Source organism: Heliangelus exortis, chromosome 12, assembly GCF_036169615.1.
Source record: "Heliangelus exortis chromosome 12, bHelExo1.hap1, whole genome shotgun sequence".
Lineage (NCBI taxonomy): Eukaryota > Metazoa > Chordata > Aves > Apodiformes > Trochilidae > Heliangelus > Heliangelus exortis.
This window is the reverse complement of record NC_092433.1, coordinates 2,702,584-2,722,654: the sequence shown is the minus strand read 5'-3', so window position 1 is coordinate 2,722,654 and position 20,071 is coordinate 2,702,584. Positions and strand designations below refer to the sequence as shown.

Here is a 20,071-nt window from a genome sequence, read left to right as displayed (position 1 = left end):
AAATAACCTGCTCTGGTAAAGTGAAGTGTTAGCAGTAAGCTGCTCCCAGTTATAAATAGTCTGAAAGAGTGCAAATGTCAAGGAACTGAAGCTTCCCCTTCTTGTCTCACATCCACACCACTGCAGAGTTGGGTCCCAATACCCAAAAATCAGGACATCTATTTTTTTAACATCTCCAAAGTGACCTCAGATCTGTTTTAGAGCTGGGTTTTGGTTCCCCCTCCAGTTTTCACTCTTTGCTAGTGCACTAATATAATCTAAACAGTTTATGTCTAGGCCTGAGTATGCCATCTTTTATTTAAACTCTAAGTAAAAAAATAAAGCATTTTTACCTCAGAGCTTAGGACTGCTACCAGGGCTGAGAAAATTACTGTTTTCTGAAACCTAAATGCTGTACTGGGAATAGTCTATGGATAGGAATTATGAAGTGTTTCCAGTTAGTAAAGTAATAGGAACATCTGTAATGTATTAAAAGTATATTAAGCAGCAACTATAGTTTTCTATCCATTTTTCTATTAACCTAATCAAGAGAGCCAGTAGCAATTGGGGGGGGGAAACATTGACTTCTCTGTGGGAGCCTCATAAAGTTAGATGAATTTTAGAGCAAAAAGTAGAGCCACGTAGAGCATAAGGTGCCAAGTTTCTTGTTGGTGTGGGAGAGAACAGTGAAAAGGGGAAGGAGCACGTTGAGTGTTGTGTGCAAGGTAACTTTTCCCAGTTATAAGGCTATTCCCTGATTCCTGATGCATTTTTCAAGTGATATTTATTTCTGTATATATGTGTCCTTCCAACTTAAAAATTCTAAGTTCAGTAGCACTCCCCATACCTATTCTGCATCAGAGAGAGAAACTTCTCACAAACTTCAACTCTACTGCAGACTCTCAATGGCATCCACTAGTTCAGGTCTCTTTTAGGAATGTGACCAGCTCAGAAAAAAAGAAATTAATTGTCCTGAAGACTTTTTGGCAAGTGTTTAGTGCAAGCTCCTCAGCTGCCCTGATCTCAGCACCACTGACTAGAGGAGAAAAGCTGCTTGGCTTGAAGCCACACTGTGCTCCACCACAGGACAGGTCCCCACTGACCCTGAACCAGTCTGAGGATGGTAGCAATGCTGTGGGACCAAGAGAAGACACAGAGGAATGCTGTGGGATTATAATATAATATAATATAATATAATATAATATAATATAATATAATATAATGCAAGACCATTTCGGACTTAGGATGTTACTCTGTCCTCTTATCTGCTCCTTTGTGTGTTTTCAGTCTTTTGGTGCCTTGGCAATGTTTTGTTTTAAGAAAAGAGTCTTACACCCTGTGGCCTTGTCAGGGCCTGGCTTTGTTTCCTTACAGGAGTTAATCCTGTCAGGGTCTTCCTCTGTTTCAAAGGGTCTGTTGCATTGTTATTTCCTCCTCTTTTCCTAAATATCAAGTAAGACAAAAAAACCAACATCTACCATTTTAAGTGCTTCAGAATCATAGAATAATTTGGGTTGGAAGAGACTTCTGAAGCTCATCCAGTCCAACCCCCAGCAGTCAGCAGGGACACCCTCACCCAGATCAGGCTGCTCAGAGCCTCCTCAAGCCTCACCTTGAGTATCTCCAGGGATGAGGCCTCAACCACCTCCCTGGGCAACCTCTTCCATTCTTCCACTGCCCTCATGGTACAGAACTTTTTCCTAACATCCAACCTAAATCTGCTCTTTACACTTAGGCTTCACATGCTTTCACTTCATTTGGTCCTTACAAAGAAGGAAGAACTGTTTTAAAATTGAGGGAAAAGGAACCACGATTAGCGTAAACAATTCACCCTAATTGGAGCTTCCCTCTTCCCAACACTTTTCTGCTTTATTTAGTACCATTTGAAGTACAGGATCCAAACTGCCCAGAGAGGGACTTCTCCCCAGGAAAATCTGCAGAAATGTCTCTATCTCCAGTGCCTGTGCAGGTGCCCTGTCAGACTTTTCATTCTGCAGCACTGCCCTTCTGGGGCTGGTGCGCTCTGCTTTTGTTTTATTGACCTTTTGATCAAAGCCCATGAAGCTATGGGTTCAGAGTGTTGCTTTTGGAGAGCAGATTTAACCGTGGTGTTTTTCTATTTCTGTTTTTCTTCCTAGTGTGTGACCCTTTCAACTCTATTTTCTTGAAGTCAGATGGACTCTGCAGTGGTCCCGAGTGCAGCGAAGTTTGCGTCACAAAGCGCTTGGAGGAGCTGTGGTGTTCAGAGGGATCCAGGGTTGCTTTTTGGCTGTAATCTCTCCTGACAGATGATAAGCACCAGTGTTCTGTGAGTCATGGATCCACTTATACCACAATTTCCCACAGAATTATAAAACTGAAGCTCTTCATAACTCTCTTTAAACTACAAAAACAAATGCTCGGTTGGTGTTTTTTGTGGTGGCTCTCCAAGTGCTCTGCTCCAGTGTCACCAAATGAAATGAGAACCAGCTGCAGAGCAGCATTTCCCTCTCAGAATGTATATGTGTGCTTATATGAGGGATTCTACAGGCATTTGCTAAAGCTTCTTTTCTTGATGCTTTGTTACAATGGCTCGGCATTTCATTTTTGTGTGTGTGATTTAACTGCATGAAAGAATCTAGAGGAAAAAACAAAAGGGATTGCTTGGCTTGTAGCATTTGGATGAACCTGGAGTTTTTGAGGAGAAACTTAAGTAAGAAGTAGGAGGAACAGGCTGTCATTTGAACTTATTTTTTGCTGTCCCTCAAGCCAACTGTTTCTCCTGTGAAGAAGAAACACTTAATGTTTGAAAATCATAAATTTACCATGGCTGACTCTTCCAAAATTAATCTAGAGACTCGACTGCGTTTAAATTTGAAGTCAAAGTAAAAAATGGAGGTCTCACTGCCCTGAAATGCAGTGGCCCAATTCCTGCCACAGGGAATGAACCACCAAGCTACTAACACTGCATCTGACTGCTGGTACCTGGTGCTGTGTCATGGCCAGAAAGAACTGGGCCCTGTTCCTAAGGCTGCCTCTTGGGAGCTGCAAGACAGAGACAAATCAACTCTGCTCATTACAAACAACAGAGGAGGGGGAGAGCTGGGCAGCACCACACAAGAAATCTGCCTGCCAAAGCATCAACAAGGGAGAAAAACACCAAGCTAGCCCTGAAGAGCTGAAGGCAGTGGTGTGGAAAGGTCTGAGACAGAGGGGTAAGGCTGGCTGGTGACTGGAGGCAGAGGCTGAACAAGGCTGCTCAATGGTGCTGAGTAGAATCAAAGGGGCAAAGGAGAACCTGGGGCTATGGGAAAGCACAAGGGGTTGGGACTAAGAGACAGAAAGGTACAAGTGGTCTGGGAAAGTGGTGGGACTGGCCCAAGATATGGTTTGGAGAGAGAGAAGAGAGGTGGCCTTGTGACAGTACCATCTTAGAGGAGATCCCCTGCTGCTATGTGGCCTTCCAATATCAACCTGGAGGAGATAAATTTCACTCCTTCCCCCTGCTCTGGGCAAAATTTCTACTTTCTCATAGAGCTTCTTGGCTGCTTCTTAATTACTTGACACTTAAAGCAAACTCTTTAATTTTATAAAACATTTCATGTGTTTTCTGCAACCCAGCTCCAGCTTTTGCTCCTCTTACTTTTGATGGGTTGCTTTGAGTCCAATTGTTTTTACAGATAAAGAACACAGCAAATGTCCACATGCATTTCTCTGATCCCTCCAATGTTACAGGAATTCCTGGAAAAGTATCTTTGCACATGTATGTAGGTGTGCATATGTAAATGCCTGTGTGTATTTTTATCCATCTTTTGTTCTCTTTTTCCCTCCTCTGAACTGCAAGCACGAGGAAACAAACACATGAGATGATTGAACTTGTCTTAAAAACATAAGTGAAAGGAGTTTATGTCAGATTACACTGCTTGGTAATTGAAACAGACTAAAAATATGCACACAGAAAATTACCATAGCTCAGCTACTACATGATCACCTGCTCTGCTGCTCCAGTTTGATGTTGTCTCTGAAACACCCTTTTAGCCTCTCACAGAGTCATGATCACTACACAAACACCTGGATTCTAAAATGAGAAGAGATTTTTCATCCGTGTGTGTGAAGGTCATTGCAAGATCAGAATTCCTGTGATATGTGTTAGGTTAAAAGGGAAGTACTTTGTTCCATTGCACTGTTACCATTCAGGCTTTTGTGTGAATGAATATCACTTAATATCCTCAAGAGGGAGAAGAAAATTTAACCCTAATCTGGCAGAAAGATACAAAAGAATCTGATTTAACGAGTCTTCTATAAAAACAAACCCTCCCTTCTTTATATGAAAAAATAAACACAGGTTAGCAGGAAAACCACTCTGGCAGGCTCACCTCTTGTCTTGTTTTCCTCCTCCCAGTCACAACCAGCATTTTAAAAAGTGCTGATAAATCTAGAAAATCTAAAATACTGTTTTTTCCAGAGAGGATGATAACGGAGGCACGGAATCACCACAGCAGCTCAGAGACCCGTCCAACAACCTTTTATCTTAGTGGTGCTTATCAACTTTGAAACAGAAAGAGGAAAGAAGATAAGGTTTTGGCTCACATGTATGCTTTGTAGTTACTGCCTATCTTTTGGATCCTGATGTCATATTTGGAGTCTATGAAGGGCTCGGTGGTGGCGTAGGTCTGAGTGAGTGCTACCACGCTGGCTATGTCCTGAAAATCGTAGTGGTTGTCTACCTTGATCTGCAGTCACCACACCACAAGAAAACAGCATATACAAAAGAAAAAAGAGCAGTTAGGAAGGAAATGTAGCATTCAGTTGCAAATGGCATTCATGAGAAGTATGTTTTCTGACAGCACCGGTTTATAAAACAAAAAAAGATTGGATATTTTCTCTTATTTCCAGATCCTGTAACATTCCTGCTTTTCTAGGCCAAACATTATCTCTTCATTTCTAGAATGAACTTGCAGACAGTGGTGTTTCTACTTGCTTTTCAATTTATTTTATTTTTTTTTAACTAGTGATTGTTAGCTTTAGACCTGTGGGCTTTAGAGTCAAAATGCCCCATGAATTGATGGAGAATTCTGGTTGGGTCCATCAGCAGCTCATGGCACTGAATGCACATGGGGCCCAGCAGGCACTACATCACATCCTGCATCTGCCAGGACAGAGAAGATGAAGGGCCATGGGATCTGGATGAGTGCACAGAGGGTTGGCTCAGGACAGCAGAACCAGGTTCTCCCATTTCCCAACTGCTCTGCAAGGACTCAGGCTCTCAAGGAGCAGGATTTCCTACTTGTGGAATCCTGCACTGAGATGGTGAAATGGCACTAAACCCATCAACTTTGAAGTAAGGGAGGTGGGGAAGTGGGGAATATTGATTTAGGGGCAGAAGGAGACTTCAGAGGAGAGATGGAGGGCAGAGGCATCACTTCTGGACAGGGAGGGTACATCCCTGTGGTTGACTTGAAGTGGGGAGGAAAAGTAACTCAGAAGAGGAGCCTCAGGGCTAGCAGAAAACAGGTGGGGGAACTGGAACTCCAACACAGTGACCCAAAGTCCATGTGAGAATGGTGAGGAGGCAGGGGTCAGTGTTTCTGATGTTATCTGACAGGAGGTGGGGTTGCAGCTCTTCACAAGCCCAGTGTTGTTTGCTGCTCAAAAGGAACCTAGGGGCCACAGCCAGCAGGTGGGACTTGGGGATTTAATGGGGTCTGGGGAAGCTAAAACCAGTCATAAGGCTGAAGTATTTGCTCTCAGCTCTCAGATGAAGAACAGGACAGAGTAACTTGCCACCTGAGAGCCACAAAACCAGGCACAGTGCTGGGTTTCAACTTAGTTTCCCAAAACTTAACAGAATATCTGAATCTGAGCAGGACCAATGGAAACACTGCTCCCAGCAATGCCTGCAGGGAGGACTGGGGTACCCAGAGAACCTGTACTGGGACCCTGACAGTGAGCATTTCACTACCAGACCAGTCAATCTTTAAGGATTTAAAATATTTTACAGTTAAAAAGCAGTCTGGATTTCTGTGTGGTGTTTTCCTTTTCTGTAAACAAGAGGTGCCCATTGAGAGAACAGTATAAAAGTTCTCATACATCACATATGCAACCCACAGAAGCTGCTCTTTGAGTAATTGGTGGTTAATTCTCCTCTAAATTTCACTGCCTGCCAGATTTCCACTGACTTCCTAAGTCTGACAAAGCAAAACCACCATAGGCAAAAGAACATGATACACAACTTGCATAATTACTGACTGCAACACAATTAAATCAATTTTCTAGTGGCAAATAGGACGTTCATGGAGCTTTTGAAGATGCAAGATGATACATGGAGCTATTCTCTGATGAGGTATTTTAAAATCTAAAGCACTTCAAGCACTGAAGTGGTTTCAGTGACAGTGATTAATCTGTAATGACAAGAAATTTTCACCATTATCAATGAAAGTGGGATTTAAGGCACATCCCATTGATCCATCATTGTGAGATAAGTGATATCAAAACAACTGTACTCACCACTGAAATGCAATTACTTTGGGGAAAGAAAGCAGCAGTTACACAGTGGTATGAAACAATCACAGCAAATACATGAGGACAGGAAATGATGGGAAGTTCCTGCTGAAAACTAATAAAGAATCAAGGCAAAACCTTCCTGTATTCCAAAAGTTGGATTGAGCAAACAGACCTTCTCTCTTAAAAACTTTCACTGCATTCAACAAAATTAATGGATTAGGTTCTGCTTCAAGAAAGCACCATTGCAAAGCATGTCCTGGACAGGACAAGGCATGACTGGAAGGAGCATTGATGCTAAAATACAAGTTTAAATATTTTCCTAAAGAAAGGTGCTTTCTTGAATAATACCCAAGCAGAGATTTGCAGGGGTGGGGATTTCAGACAGAGTTGGGACAGTGAGAAGTTGAGCTCTCCAGGAAATGAAAGAACATGCAGATTATTTGAGTCCAACCCCCATCCTTCTGACATGCAGTAAGTAGTGTCTGCACCTTTCCCATGCCTGAATGAGCATGTCCAATCTTCACCACCACAGGAAATGTTGGCATTGTTAGCTGAGGGGGGAAACAAAAAAGAAATATTAGAGAGAGCAACCAGAAGTAAAATGATGCAGCCAGATGACTCATGGAAATCATTTCAACATGACCACGGTGCAGCCAGAGCTGTTCTTCTCATGTGGTTGCTCATCTGTATGTTCAGATGATGCCTTCTGAGGTTACTGCTTGTGTTTGCTGAGTGTTTTGTTATTCCAAATCCACACAATTAGTGGACTCCTGTCTTTTTTATGTCTTTCATTTAACTTCATTTTTTAAGCTGAACGTCTGCTCTTTTCTCTTTTCTGTTTTCTAACCCATGAACTCACACTCTGCAAGGTTACAACCATCAGTGTTGTCCAATTCACCACCTTTTTCCTTTTCCCCTGCAATTCCACTATTTAGCAAGGCTGTAATTTCTTTTTGTGACCACTTATGAAAGAAATGATGATTAATTCACCAAAAAGCTTCCTGTGAAGGCAGATCCTGGCTTCTGTTACAGACTATCCAAGTTCTCTAGGGAAGGACCCAGCTTCTGCATAAAATGGAAGTAATAATTCACCCATTGATCAGGAAATCCAATATGCCAAGGCATATGAATATACATTATTGTATCAAATGGTTATGGTTCTGTCTCTCAGAAAGTTCTGTGAATACCCAGGTTTTTTCCCCACTCTCATTTGAAGAAGTTTTTGATCTCCCACTCAAGGATACAGCTGTCCCTTTCTTTTTCTTCCAGCTAAAATGTACTGATATTGAACCTCTATCAACCAAGCATCAATATGAATATTTAGCAGAACAGGGTTACAATTAGGAATAAAAACCAGTAACTGGGCAGCCTCAGGGCTGTGAGTTTTATGGGATTTGAGACCTCCATTCAGTACCACATTTTAATAAACACAATCAAAGGCAAAGCTTTGGAAAATGAACTAAGGATTCTTAGAGATTTTATGAGACTTTTTTTTTCTTACAAAGAACTATCAAGAGGGTAAATGGAGCTCACACCCATCTGTCTGTGCTTTGCACATCACTGCACAGAAACACACAACCATGAGCAGGTATTTGCATGGGAAATGTCATGGGATTGTAAACACTGATGAGATAAAGGAGAGAAATGTTTTGGTAACATCCAAACCTATCTGTAAAGTTCACACACACTTTTCCTGTATTGTAGACATTTCTTTTCGATGTGTTTGTAAAGAATCCTTCAAAATAGGCTTTGAAAACACCTTAACTGGAAGGAAAACCTGCACCAGCACAAGAGGGCATTCACTGCACTGCCAGGTACAAATATCCTGTGCTCCTTACTGCCAGATTCCCAGGACAACACATCCACCTCTTCCTTTTCTTTTGTTTCTCAAGGGACTTTCTGTGACTGCCCTAGAATGCAGACTGCAGCAACACTGTTTTGTTCTACCTTTTTTTTTAAAAAAAAAACCAACATACAAAGGACATCTAAGCAAACAAAACCAAGTTGCTTGGGTTTTGACAGTTTCTGGTCAGAATCAGAGGAAAAAGGGGGAATCTTTGGACCTGCTCTTTGAATGTGCAGAGTTTTCACAGCCTGATGGAGATGCAGAGTCCTTCAGCTGTCACCTGTGCAACACAGTCCTTGATTCCTGGCTCAAACCCAAAGCCAGGGATAGTGTTTCCAGGGGAAAACCAGGTCTGACTTCAAGGCTTGCAGTTATGGAAAATTGGTGGCAATCCCAGTTAAATTATTCCAGTAGTTAAGTAAAGATATTCCAGGGCATCCTTGAGATGTGAGATCCAGGATTACAGCCCCAGGCAAGCAGAGCAGGCTGGGCCCCATTTCTCACTGCTTGTTTCTTTTGCAGAATTTCTGGGGATAAACACTATGAATTGATAACTTTGGAAGTCTTTTATTTAACTCTTTTTTTTAGGAGCCATTTCACGAGTTTGTCTTTACAACCAAAACGCATTTAATTGCTTTTTACAGGTCTGTTTCAACCTAACCAAGGTAACTTAAGGCAGCTAAGCCTGAAAAAAAAAAAAAATTAGTTGCAAAATAGCCAGGAGCACTTGCAAAAGCATCATCCAGTAAAGGTCACCTAAACTGCAAGTCAAAAATGAAGCCCTTGCAATACTGTAGGAATGCAAAGTCCTCTACAGCCAGCATCTCATCACTCATTTCTTGCTTCCAGATTTTAAAAGCAGCCACTGCTTTGTTTTGTTTTTTCAATTTGCTGGGGGAAGGAAGGGGAACAAATTAGTGCCTGCCTCAAGATTCCTAAGGGCAGCACCAGGTTTTGCTGATTGAGCTACAAACCACTGAGCTGGGGACTGTAATGGAAAGGCTGGCAGAGCTCTAACTATAGCACTAGGAATGGCCCTCCTGTAATTAAGAGGACCACGAATCTCCCCATGATCCCACAGCTCTGGAATCCTCTGTGGGCCACAGGCACCAAGTCAAAAAAAAAACAAAAAAACCACCAATAAAACAAAAGCAGCTCTGCTTTCTCCCTCAGAAAAATGTGCTAACAGCATTTAAGGCAATTGAGTTCATTCTGCCTGGGAGGTGCCACCAAATATCAACTTATCCCAGAGCTTCTCTTCTTGTGTCTCACTGGACAGGCCCCTCAGTGCAAGGCTGATGAAGTTATTTTGGGTTTTAGCTCCACCTCTTCCCAGCCTGCTCTGTTGGGTTCTTATCTGTCTAACAGGCAGCCTGGAGACTCTTCATACATTTAGGTAACTTTATATATGACACAGCTGTGATAGCAACACCAAAAACTCCCCAGCTCCATGGGTTTTCTTTTAATTTCTGTTGTTGTGGTTTGGTAAAGAGATCCCTTGAAAGAAGATCCACCAATGGATCCACTTCAAGCAGAGCTGATACTCACAGCATTCACTGCATGTTCTTTTTGAGATGCATTGGTGGGGGAGAAAGGCAATTTTGCAAAAAGATTGCTTATTTTTCAAAGGTTTCTCATATTCACAGCAATATAAATTTTCCTGTGACATTTAAAAACTGAGAGGAAGAAAGAGTAGAGCAGACCCAGAATGGAAATTATGTTCAGAAATGTGGCAAGTTCCTATGTATGAGAGATGGAAACAGATGGCTCTGCATCAGCCCTTGCACATACATATAGCATCCATGAAATAAAATAATAATAAAACCACTGAGGATAAACAGGGCTTCTATTATAACTTAAATAACAATGTGAGAAAGTAGAATTATTGATTAGAGGGAAAACTGAATCCATGGCAAGCACACAACACAATTTTCCACAGGTATATACAAATATGATTGGATTGGTAATAAATGGTAATTGGTAATTATTACCAATAAATTGGTAATAAACCTTTCCTTTAGGAGCCCATATACAAACCAGTTGAGATAAGTCACTGAGATTTCCTAATAACAATATCATTAATCAAAATAATGTCAGTGAGGATTAAAAGGTTTTAGCAGCTCCTAAAAACTGCCAAGATGGATTCAGCTTTCATTTCTCTGGTTTTAACTCCTTACAATGTTATTTTAAATAAATGTGATCTCTCAGTGCTACCTTTAATGGCCTGCTTCCACAACTAGGACTAAGTACTACAAGTAGCAGCTACTACTTTGATCTGTGAGCTTGCAGATGTGTTTCCTAGGAGGGCAAAAAGCAGATTATGTTTTGCAGATAAAAGGCAGTAGTAAAAAAAAAAAAAATCTCACAAAGCTTTTCCAAATGTGGCTAAGAGCAGCCTCAGATTCCTAAGTTTCAAAGTGAGAAATATTCAGCATGGAAGCTGCTCGACTGAAATGCCAAGTTTTGATGGTTGCTGTCAAATAAAATGGCATGAATTACATTTTCATACTTAAATGACCAGAAAAAAGTCAGATGGTTGTTATTGTGGAGCACCTCCAAACCAGGAGCTCACTCACGTTTGATGGGAGCTTGAGTGAGTGCAGCAATAAAATTAAAACTTTTAAAATAAAATAAAATAATAAAACCTCTTGGCAGCCTGGGCACTGAGTGTTCCAAGCCCAGTCCTGCCCTGGGTAACTGCACTGCAGAAGGGCTGAAGGACAGAGGAGAGTGAGAGACTGAATATTAGAAGTGATTAAATCTTTCATGGAAATACAAACAGTATATGTGGGTTTAAAATGGGACTGTAATATCCTGCCCAAATAATCTTCATGTTCTTAATAACAGGTCTATCTTTTCCCCAGACAAATAACAAGATATGAGTATTTTTCATTCAAGACCTTATTTACACACCACTTAGCTCTTTACCATCACTTTTTAAAAACATAGGTACTATTTATTTTATTATTTTCAAGGCAGTTCACTTGAAAACAGTTCTTCTAAAGGTGTTGTCTAAACATCACTAAAACTCATTCTGAAACAGGCTGAACATACTTGTGTTTTTTTTTTAAATGAACACATCTGAAGTGGTTTGGTTTAATTTTTCTGGAGCAATTTTTCTGGAATGAGTGGATTTGATTTTTCAGCCATGTCCTTGCAATGGGACTACAGGAGCTGACAAACTGGCTCAGACTTGAGCTGGCTGAGCTTCTGAGCCCTGGGAGATCTGCACTCCACAAGCTCCACAGGTTCATATAGGAGATTTGTGCTATCAAACCAACTGCAAGATCCTGAAATTCTTCTCAATGACCAAACCCAGCAACCCTCAGCATCTCTCAGAGCCACGGACGCACCATTCCTCTTCCACCATTGATAAAGAGCCAAGACAGCACAGTAGGAACTCATCACATTATTTCTCCTATTTTCCATTTGCTCCTTTCCTTGCCCAGAGCCCTGACAGGCAACCCCAAAGTCATTCCTATTGCACTGAAACACCCAGCAGTGTGCCCAGGTGGCCAAGAAGGCCAATGGCATCCTGGGCTGGCTCAGGAACAGGGTGGCCAGCAGGTCCAGGGAAGGGATTCTGCCCCTGTGCTCAGCCCTGGGGAGGCCACAGCTTGAGTCCTGTGTCCAGTTCTGGGCCCCTCAGCTCAGGAAGGAGATTGAGGTGCTGGAGCAGGTCCAGAGAAGAGCAAGGAGGCTGGGAAGGGATCCAGCACAAGTCCTGTGAGGAAGGGCTGAGGGAGCTGGGGGTGTTGAGGCTGGAGAAGAGGAGGCTCAGGGGAGACCTCATCACTCTCTCCAACTCCCTGAAAGGAGGCTGGAGCCAGGGGGGGGTTGGGCTCTTTTCCCAGGCAACTCTCAGCAAGACAAGAGGGCACAAGAGGTCTCAAGTTGTGCCAGGGGAGGTTTAGGTTGGACATTAGAAAGAATTTCTTTCTGGAGAGGGTGATCAGACATTGGAATGGGCTGCCCAGGGAAGGGGTGGATTCTCCATCCCTGGAGATATTTCAAAAGAGCCTGGATGTGGCACTCAGTGCCATGGGCTGGGAACCACGGGGGGAGTGGAGCAAGGGTTGGACTTGATGAGCTCTGAGGTCCCTTCCAACCCAGCCCATTCTAGGATTCTAGGATTCTATGAAATGATTTAGATTTACCAATAATCACAGAACGAACTCAGACAGGAGTAATAATGATGGATTTTTTAAATGCAGGGAGAAACCTGACCCAATTCCCTGAAGTTGCAGAATAAACATGACTCAAGGTAAAGCTGCATTTGCAGGAAAGCTCCTGGAAACTCCTCACAGCAGTTTGCTGCTCATCCACCAAGTCTCATCACCAAGATCATGGTACCTGTCGGGTCAGTTAGCACAAGACCACAAAGGTTCTTCAAACTGCTGCTATTTGGAGCAGGAAGTTATCAAATCATTCTTGTGAAGGCTGAAAACTATTTGGATTTTCACTCTTCTGCTGATGTAAGTGATTACACCAAAAATGCCTTTTCCACGTTGCTGGGAGAACTTGCAGATTGGATTCAAACCCAAGTTAGGTTCAAAGATTCATTAGTTGCTGGTCAATCCAGTTATAAATGCCTGAAATGTGCAAAATAATGCTGTACTGCTCTTCTGAAATGCAGAGATATTTCTAGGATGTTGCATATGTTGTTTTCATAAAAGAGTTAGGGCTGGCCTATCTTCTGTGTCCTGATCCCACAGATAGATAATTACACTGAATGAACAGGGAAATGCAGAAGGTTCAGTGACATCCAGAAAACACTGCAAGCTTTGCTTTTGCTAGAAGAAAAAAATTGCCAAATTAAAACAGGTAAAAAACCTGCTGATCAAGTGATAGTGATGCCCAAAGAGAGAGCAAGCCCAGTGAGAACTGCTGTTGACACATCAGTTACCCTTAAAAACTGGGTTCCTGATGGCTTCAAGAACACAAAAAGGGCTGAGAGTCCCTGCCCTTTGACCTGGAGGAGCACAGTAATAAGGAGCTAAACTGGATGCATTCAGAACAAATTTCAGTTTCAAACCTAACTATATCCTACCAGCCAAAAAATGAAGAAACAAAAGTTACAGATTAAACATGGTTTCCCCCTCCCTCTTCTCTCAAAAGCTGGGAGAGGATTTTTTTCTTGTTCAGAAAGGAAAGAATCCATATTCTTGTGGAAGCCTTCGTTGGTTTTCCAGACACAGGGTGTTTGTGACAGTATTCAAGGCACCTCGGGATATCCACTGCTCTGCAACCCTTGGTTGCCAACAGGTACCAAGCCCAGGGGGCCTTTCTTTTGTTGCTGAAATCACATTTTGGAACTGCCACACAGTGTGAGCAGAAGAAGCAAGAGGATAGAGTTGGGCATCAAATGAAAAAAGCACAAACCACAAACCAGCAGACACCCCAAGCCCAATGAACAACCCAACAACTGCTCTGTGGAAAGGAAGGTATCAAGGGGATGATGCTACAGCTCTGGCTCCAGAGTTATAAAGCTCCTGAACACTGATCTAATGTTGTGCTCCTGAAGAACTGCACTATTTTCAGTAATAAAACAATGATGTATACAGTAATATATACAGTAATACAACAATAATGTCTACTAATACAGCTACCTGTCTTTTCAATGCACTTTAATGGAAAAAAGTAAGAAGTAAGAAGTACTTAATGCTTCTCTGCTGCCTGAGTTCATCATTCATTTCCTTTCAGCTGCAGTCTGGGTACTGTGAGTAAAGTTCCAGTGGAGCAGCAGGGAAAAAAAAAAATCCTATTCCTTGAAGGTATCACCAAGAGCCATGGCCTTCCAGTGAACCTGACAAAATAAACTTCACTTGTGTTTTACAAAGAAACAAAACTCACACTGTAACTGGAGGCACCATCAGTCCACTGAATGGAGGTTCCCCTTTTAGGATCTGGGTCACCACCAGAAATTTGACATCCCCTACTTCCAAACATATTTCTGCCCTGTCAGCTTCTTCTTTTCTAAACACGACCCCAGTCTAAGACTCTTGGTCAGAAATCCAACTTTTTCTTATTTTTTTTCTTTTTGTTTCTTAGGTTTTTTCTTCCCCTGAATGGAGTCTAAGTTAACTGCAGGGTGTGATGCATCTTGACCACAACAATGACTGCAGGAATTACCTGATTAAACACCAATTAAACACCTGATTAAACACCACAGAACCATTTCCAGTTGGTCCCCTCAGGTCCAGTGGCTCCACTGCTCCCCATCCCCACCACCCACCCCATGGTACCTCTTGGTTCCTGCCACTGCAGGGTGTTCAGAGATGACTGCCCAGAGGTATCTGTATCAAACCACCATGAATTGCCACTAAAACCAGTTCAGTTTGTTGTTTTATACAGCTATGAAACCCATACACTCACAGCTAGGTTCAAATTTGAAAATTCAATGCTTTTTGCTAAATTCAGACAATTACAGGCATTTCAATTGTTTCAATTTCTGACCAACAGACACTGGAGAGCAGACACCTCATGCATGCAGCACCAATATATAACAATATTAATAACTTACATGGCAAACACTGAATAAGATGAGGATGGCAATCTGAGAAGCTGGTTGCTTTCAGGATTCTCTTTCTGACATCTCAATAGCAGGAGGAATTCTTATCAGGGCTTCCTAACATCTCATCTGCATCAAGGTTTCAAACTGAAGCTTCCTTGTAGTGCAAGCTCACAAAGGAATCATTTTATCTGCTAATGCTTATTACCTGGCCACCTAAAGACTTCACCAATCTGCTTCTTGTGGTTTTTACACAGAAAGAAACCTTTTAATTTGATATCCAGCACCTGCCAGCACCAGCAGCAGCCTCTGCCACCTGAAGCCAAGGTTATTTAGTTTTCCAGGAGATAGCAATCAGCAGAATATCATTGTTGGGATTTTTCCAAAAGTGATGGAAATAATGCTTTCCCTTCCCTATTTCAGAATTTTTCTAGAGTTTATGAGCCTGGTTTACTAGAGTGGTCACCTTCTTAAGTCTATTAACTTCAACTAAATCCTTAAAATTTAAGCTGAAGTGCTCAGTGCTCAAAGCTTTTTAATTTCTTCTACAATCTGAGTAATTTGAACAATGCTTGGAGTTAAAATATGAGCTGTTTTATTTCCAAGGGATATAATTCGATTATTTGAAATTTCCTTTGAATTACTTCTATCTAAGACACAATGTAATTAATGAGCAAAGCTGTATATAAAAATAAAATCAGGCAAAGATAATCTAATTAAAAAAAAAGAATAAAACAGAAAAAAAAAAAAAGAAGAAAGCCCTCTGCTGGCAACAAGACAGAAAGCATACATTTATACATCTTTTGAAGGCAATATTCACCCTGGTTCTAGTGTCTTCATGGTTGAGTTGACTAGAAAAGCCACACTAGCAAAGAAAAGGGGAGAGGGGAGGAAGTAGTGACACACAAAAAAAACCAGATGCTGCATAAACATGACTTACTCACCTCAAGTTCAGTGTTTCAATATTTATCTTTCCAATAATCCCCGAGCAAAGTTCATTTAACCACTCTAGTTCCATGCATTTTATTTGTGGAATCTGCATCAGACTAAATCTAATTTTGCTGTGCTTATTTTGGAGAAAGGAAATTAAAAGTGAAATAAGGAAGGTGGCCTTTGATTCTTTTTTTTTTTTCTTTCCCAGAACCAGGCAGAAAGAGTCCTAAATCAATAAAAGAGCAGAAGATGCACTTCCTCTGGTCTGCTTGGCTGTGAGAAAACAGAACCTCCAGATAAAACCAGGGCTCAGCCATGCAGCTGAACACCAGCAGGGGTAGCTCAGCCTATTCCTCTCTTCATGGTGCTCAAACAGCCCAACAAACACAGCCAAAAATTTGGGGCTGTCGAGCCAGATTTTTCCACTGCCTTGGACCTTGACAGGGAAAACCAGGTGTAAAATTCTGTGGGGAGGGAGCAACTTTTTATACCCCCTTCCCACAAGCAGCAAGCCAAGAAAGAGCCTGGTAATAGGTTTCCTATGATCTTTCTTAGAAATATGGGCATTGAGGAAATCTCAGGGCTCAAGAGGATGAAAAAAGCAGGGTTTTTATTTGATGAATGTGCCAGGGAACCAGAGAGGCACCTTCACTGCAATTTCTTTGTTTTCAGTAGGGTTTCTGTGGCTTAGGAGCTCACCAGTGCCACAGAGAGCACCACTGGAGTTAATGGGGGGGATGGGAAATGGGGTGGTCTGGGCACCTTCTCTGGATAATTTCCACCCCCTGGTAAGGCTGGGACTCAACAACTCAGCTCTCAGGACCCACTGAAACCCAGAGAGGCTTTGGTATGACCTTGGTGTATAATGTGACACCATCAGGGAAATAAATCTAAAATACCTTTGTCCCCTCCACTGTTGGGACAAAGTTAACTCTCTAAATAAGCACAGAATTAATTAAATTAAATTGTGTTCAAATGTGTTTAAAAATTAAATGTGTTTAAAAATTAATTATGTAAATAAACACAGAACTGGCCTGATGGTTGAAAGTTCTCCTGTTTTAAATACCTGTACAGCACAAAACCAGAAATCACCTTTTGCAAGAAAAACTTGACAAGTAATTGCAGTGAAGCAAAAGGAGCAGTTCCCACAGATCTTCAGCAAAAATTCTGGAGAAGACAAAATCTTTGCAGAGGGAAAGTAAAGGTTTCAGGTCAGTGATTCAACCCATTCCAGTCATTCTACCAAATGACTCAAACCAAGCAACATTTTGCCACCTTATCAAAAAATTACCTGAACTGGTGTGACTATAAACTGGATGGAGGTTTTTACTGCAGTCTTTAGAAGTGGCAGCTATAAACAACCTCCCTTTTGAAGCAGGCACAGCATATTTGGACTGAAAATCTAGGCAAGCTTCTCTCTTTTGTGAAATACAATTCTGATTTCAAATTTCCTACATGAATGTAAAAGTTTTTTGTACAGGATGGGTGCAGTGTCTGTATCAAGTAAACAGAAGGTAGTTTTTAGGACAAATAAATGCAATGCCAAATGCAAAGGAGGCAGAAAGGACTCCAGCAAAGCATCAAGAAGGCAATGGATAAACCTTTACTGTGGAGAATCCTCCTGCAGTCATTCTAAAACAATTCTAAACTTTAAATCAGTTCTAGATTTGGCTGTACTCAGGTTTCCTGCCTTGTTCCTATATTGCACAGACAAACAAATCCAGGGAACTACCCTCAGCCCTCTTCATTTTCTTGCATGTGATTAGGACACAGAAATCAGTTGTTCAACACTGAACTTGCTAAGCTAGACAGAAATGAGAGTGCCAAGTGGTTTCTTCCACTGTGTCAATAATGAACTGAAGGACTCAGTGATTGTCCCTTGATAAATCAACTTTTCTGTAACTTATGAGCAAGTATTGGCTGGATCAGAACATAACCAGGGAGTGGGCACTGTTTCATCCTGCTGCCCTCCAGCCTTCACCAGTGTCACAACATCATTTGCCATGATATCATGGCTTACCTGTCAGACTAAAGGAAAAATGACATTTGAACACACTGTGTACTGAAACCAGCCCTGTTTTGTTATTCCATTTGTACAAACAGCAAGAAGACTGCTCACTTCATTCAGTCTGCTTATATTTATAAACCACTGGCTATAATTTCTTTACCATTACTTAAGACACAAGCTTATTTTGCTTAGAAGTCAGTCAAGAAATATTTCTATGACATTTGGGGAATAATATATTTTTTATATCATAATATTCTGGGGGATAATATGTCTAACTATAATACAGAGTGAGCCCTGAGCTCAGAGTTTCTTTTAAACTCTGCACAAGTAATTTTCCTAATACCATGAAAAATACTCACAATATGCAGCACCAAAAAGGACAATGCAGCTCCAAGGTGAAGACCTAAAGCTTGCTGACCCTGTTCAGTGGTAACAGGTACTCAAACAGTAGCATCAGTAGGAGCTACAGCTAATATTTCTCTCCTCTGATAAATGGACTAAAAATGCATTTTCTTGCACTTTCTGAGTGCATGTTCCTGAGTACAGAGATTCCCAGACTTATTTAAACCCCTTTCAAATGCTTTAAGTATGTTTTTGACCAAACTCTGCTGGCAATTTGGCAAAACTTACCATTTCAGAATAAAGATTCCTCAGACAACAGGAGTTCTGTTGAGGTTTCTAAACCTGTTGGCCCCCTACATTTTAATGATAAGGCTGTATCAATGTTGTTGGGAAGCAAGAAGAGATACTTACCAAAGAACTGCTCATTAGTGGGACTTGCATGGGAAGCAAAGAGCCAGATTGAAGACCTGGTCTGGAGGATTAAGTTCCTGCACTCCTGGACTGAGCAGTCTCTGCCTTTCCTGCTGCTGTTCCATGTTGGGCTTGAGAAACCACAAGTGTCACTCAAATCCACACAACCACTGAGAGGTCCTTGTTGCATGGAGCATGTTCCAAGCTTCCAATGCTGACTGGGTCTTGAGAGACCTCCAGGGGACAGACTTACTGGGTATGAACCTCTCCCACAGCCATTTGCTTCTCTAAGCACAACAGTGCTTTAAAAATTCCACCTCTGTGCACATGGCCTGGAAAGACTCTTAAAAATCCAGCTGGAGCATTGCAAGGGTGGCTGCAGGCAACACTAATGCAAGACTGCAATTAAAATGTGGGTTTTATGGCATTTGCACAATTATGAGATTTAGTTTTAGCATTTTTATGTTTCTACACATTCAGTGGAATGGATTTGATTCTCAACTGTGTCCACGAGACAGATGTGAATCAGTTTTAAATTGTCACAAAATGATTTTTGGTTCTTGCAAGCACAGTCATTTTAATTTGACTGTACAATTAGTTTGATTGCAATAGATCAACAAGTCTTTAGGCCATTCAGAGCACCCTGGTTTGCTGTGCTCTTCTGGACAATCTTAAGCAAAATGTGCCTTAGTTAACCATTGGATAGATAGATGGTTGCTCCTGAAAGCTCCATGATACAGAAGACACTTTGCCCAGAGCATTTCCTTATTATTTGAATTTTACTGCAACAATAACCTTACATCATCTCCAGCAGCAGCTGTGTGATGACATCTGGAAACCAAGCAACATTTCTCAACTAATTCCTCCATCCTATTCATTCCTCCATTCCTAATTCCTCCATTCCTTTCCAATCCTATTGCCCAAAGTGAGACTTGAAAATCAATAGTCCTACAACTACTCACCACAGAGGCCACCAAAATACTTGCCTGGATTTTTGTTTTTTTTTTTTTTTTTTTGTGGCCTTCTCAAAGCTTGAACTCCCTGTGTAAGGTTTCAGCCCCACAACCTTTTTATCTTCTCCCTCACATGAAAAGCCTTCTGAAAGAAACAAGTTTTCTCCAGGTGAGAACAGAGGTGTTAACAGGTCTACATTATTTTCAGATGTTGGTCCCGGACTTGGATAATTTTTTACAAGTCTGGATTGAAATGGTTCAATTATGTAAATGAATTTTCAGTTCCCAAGCTTGATTTGGGAAGTGACAAAATATGCAGACCTTCCAGCAGTCCTGACCTGCCTGTCAATCCATATATGCATTTTATTACTCTCTAATCAAACCTTATATTGCTCCCTCAGGAAACATGATCATTATAAAAAACCAGAGTGAACACGTTACACATATTCCAGTTGCTACAGCACCAAAAGATCTAAAGTTGAAAAAGATTTCCAGACTCCTGTATTCCTGTCTGGTCCATGTCTAACATGAGCCAGAAAATACAGACACAGATCCATGCTGATTAGGGCTCACACTAATGAGGAATGCAGAGAAAGAACTGTGCC

At 41.5% G+C, this 20,071-nt stretch overlaps 1 protein-coding gene and 1 long non-coding RNA gene across 4 annotated transcripts in view; one reads left to right on the top strand and one right to left on the bottom strand.

Annotated features, from left to right (window-relative positions):
* LOC139801378 (uncharacterized) overlaps positions 1 to 4,317 on the top strand; it is a 73,302-nt gene extending 68,985 nt beyond the window's left edge. For all 3 annotated transcript variants that reach the window (XR_011728182.1, XR_011728181.1, XR_011728180.1), the window contains one exon: positions 2,118 to 4,317. This is a non-coding gene — a long non-coding RNA (uncharacterized lncRNA). The remainder of the gene's footprint in view (positions 1 to 2,117) is intronic.
* SYN2 (synapsin II) overlaps positions 1 to 20,071 on the bottom strand; it is a 176,402-nt gene that overhangs the window by 39,328 nt on the left and 117,003 nt on the right. Inside the window, exons 6-7 of the mRNA XM_071755454.1 lie at positions 6,951 to 7,013; positions 4,549 to 4,691 (exon numbers count right to left, since the gene is read on the bottom strand). Coding sequence (XP_071611555.1) covers positions 4,549 to 4,691; positions 6,951 to 7,013 — 206 coding nt within the window. The remainder of the gene's footprint in view (positions 1 to 4,548; positions 4,692 to 6,950; positions 7,014 to 20,071) is intronic.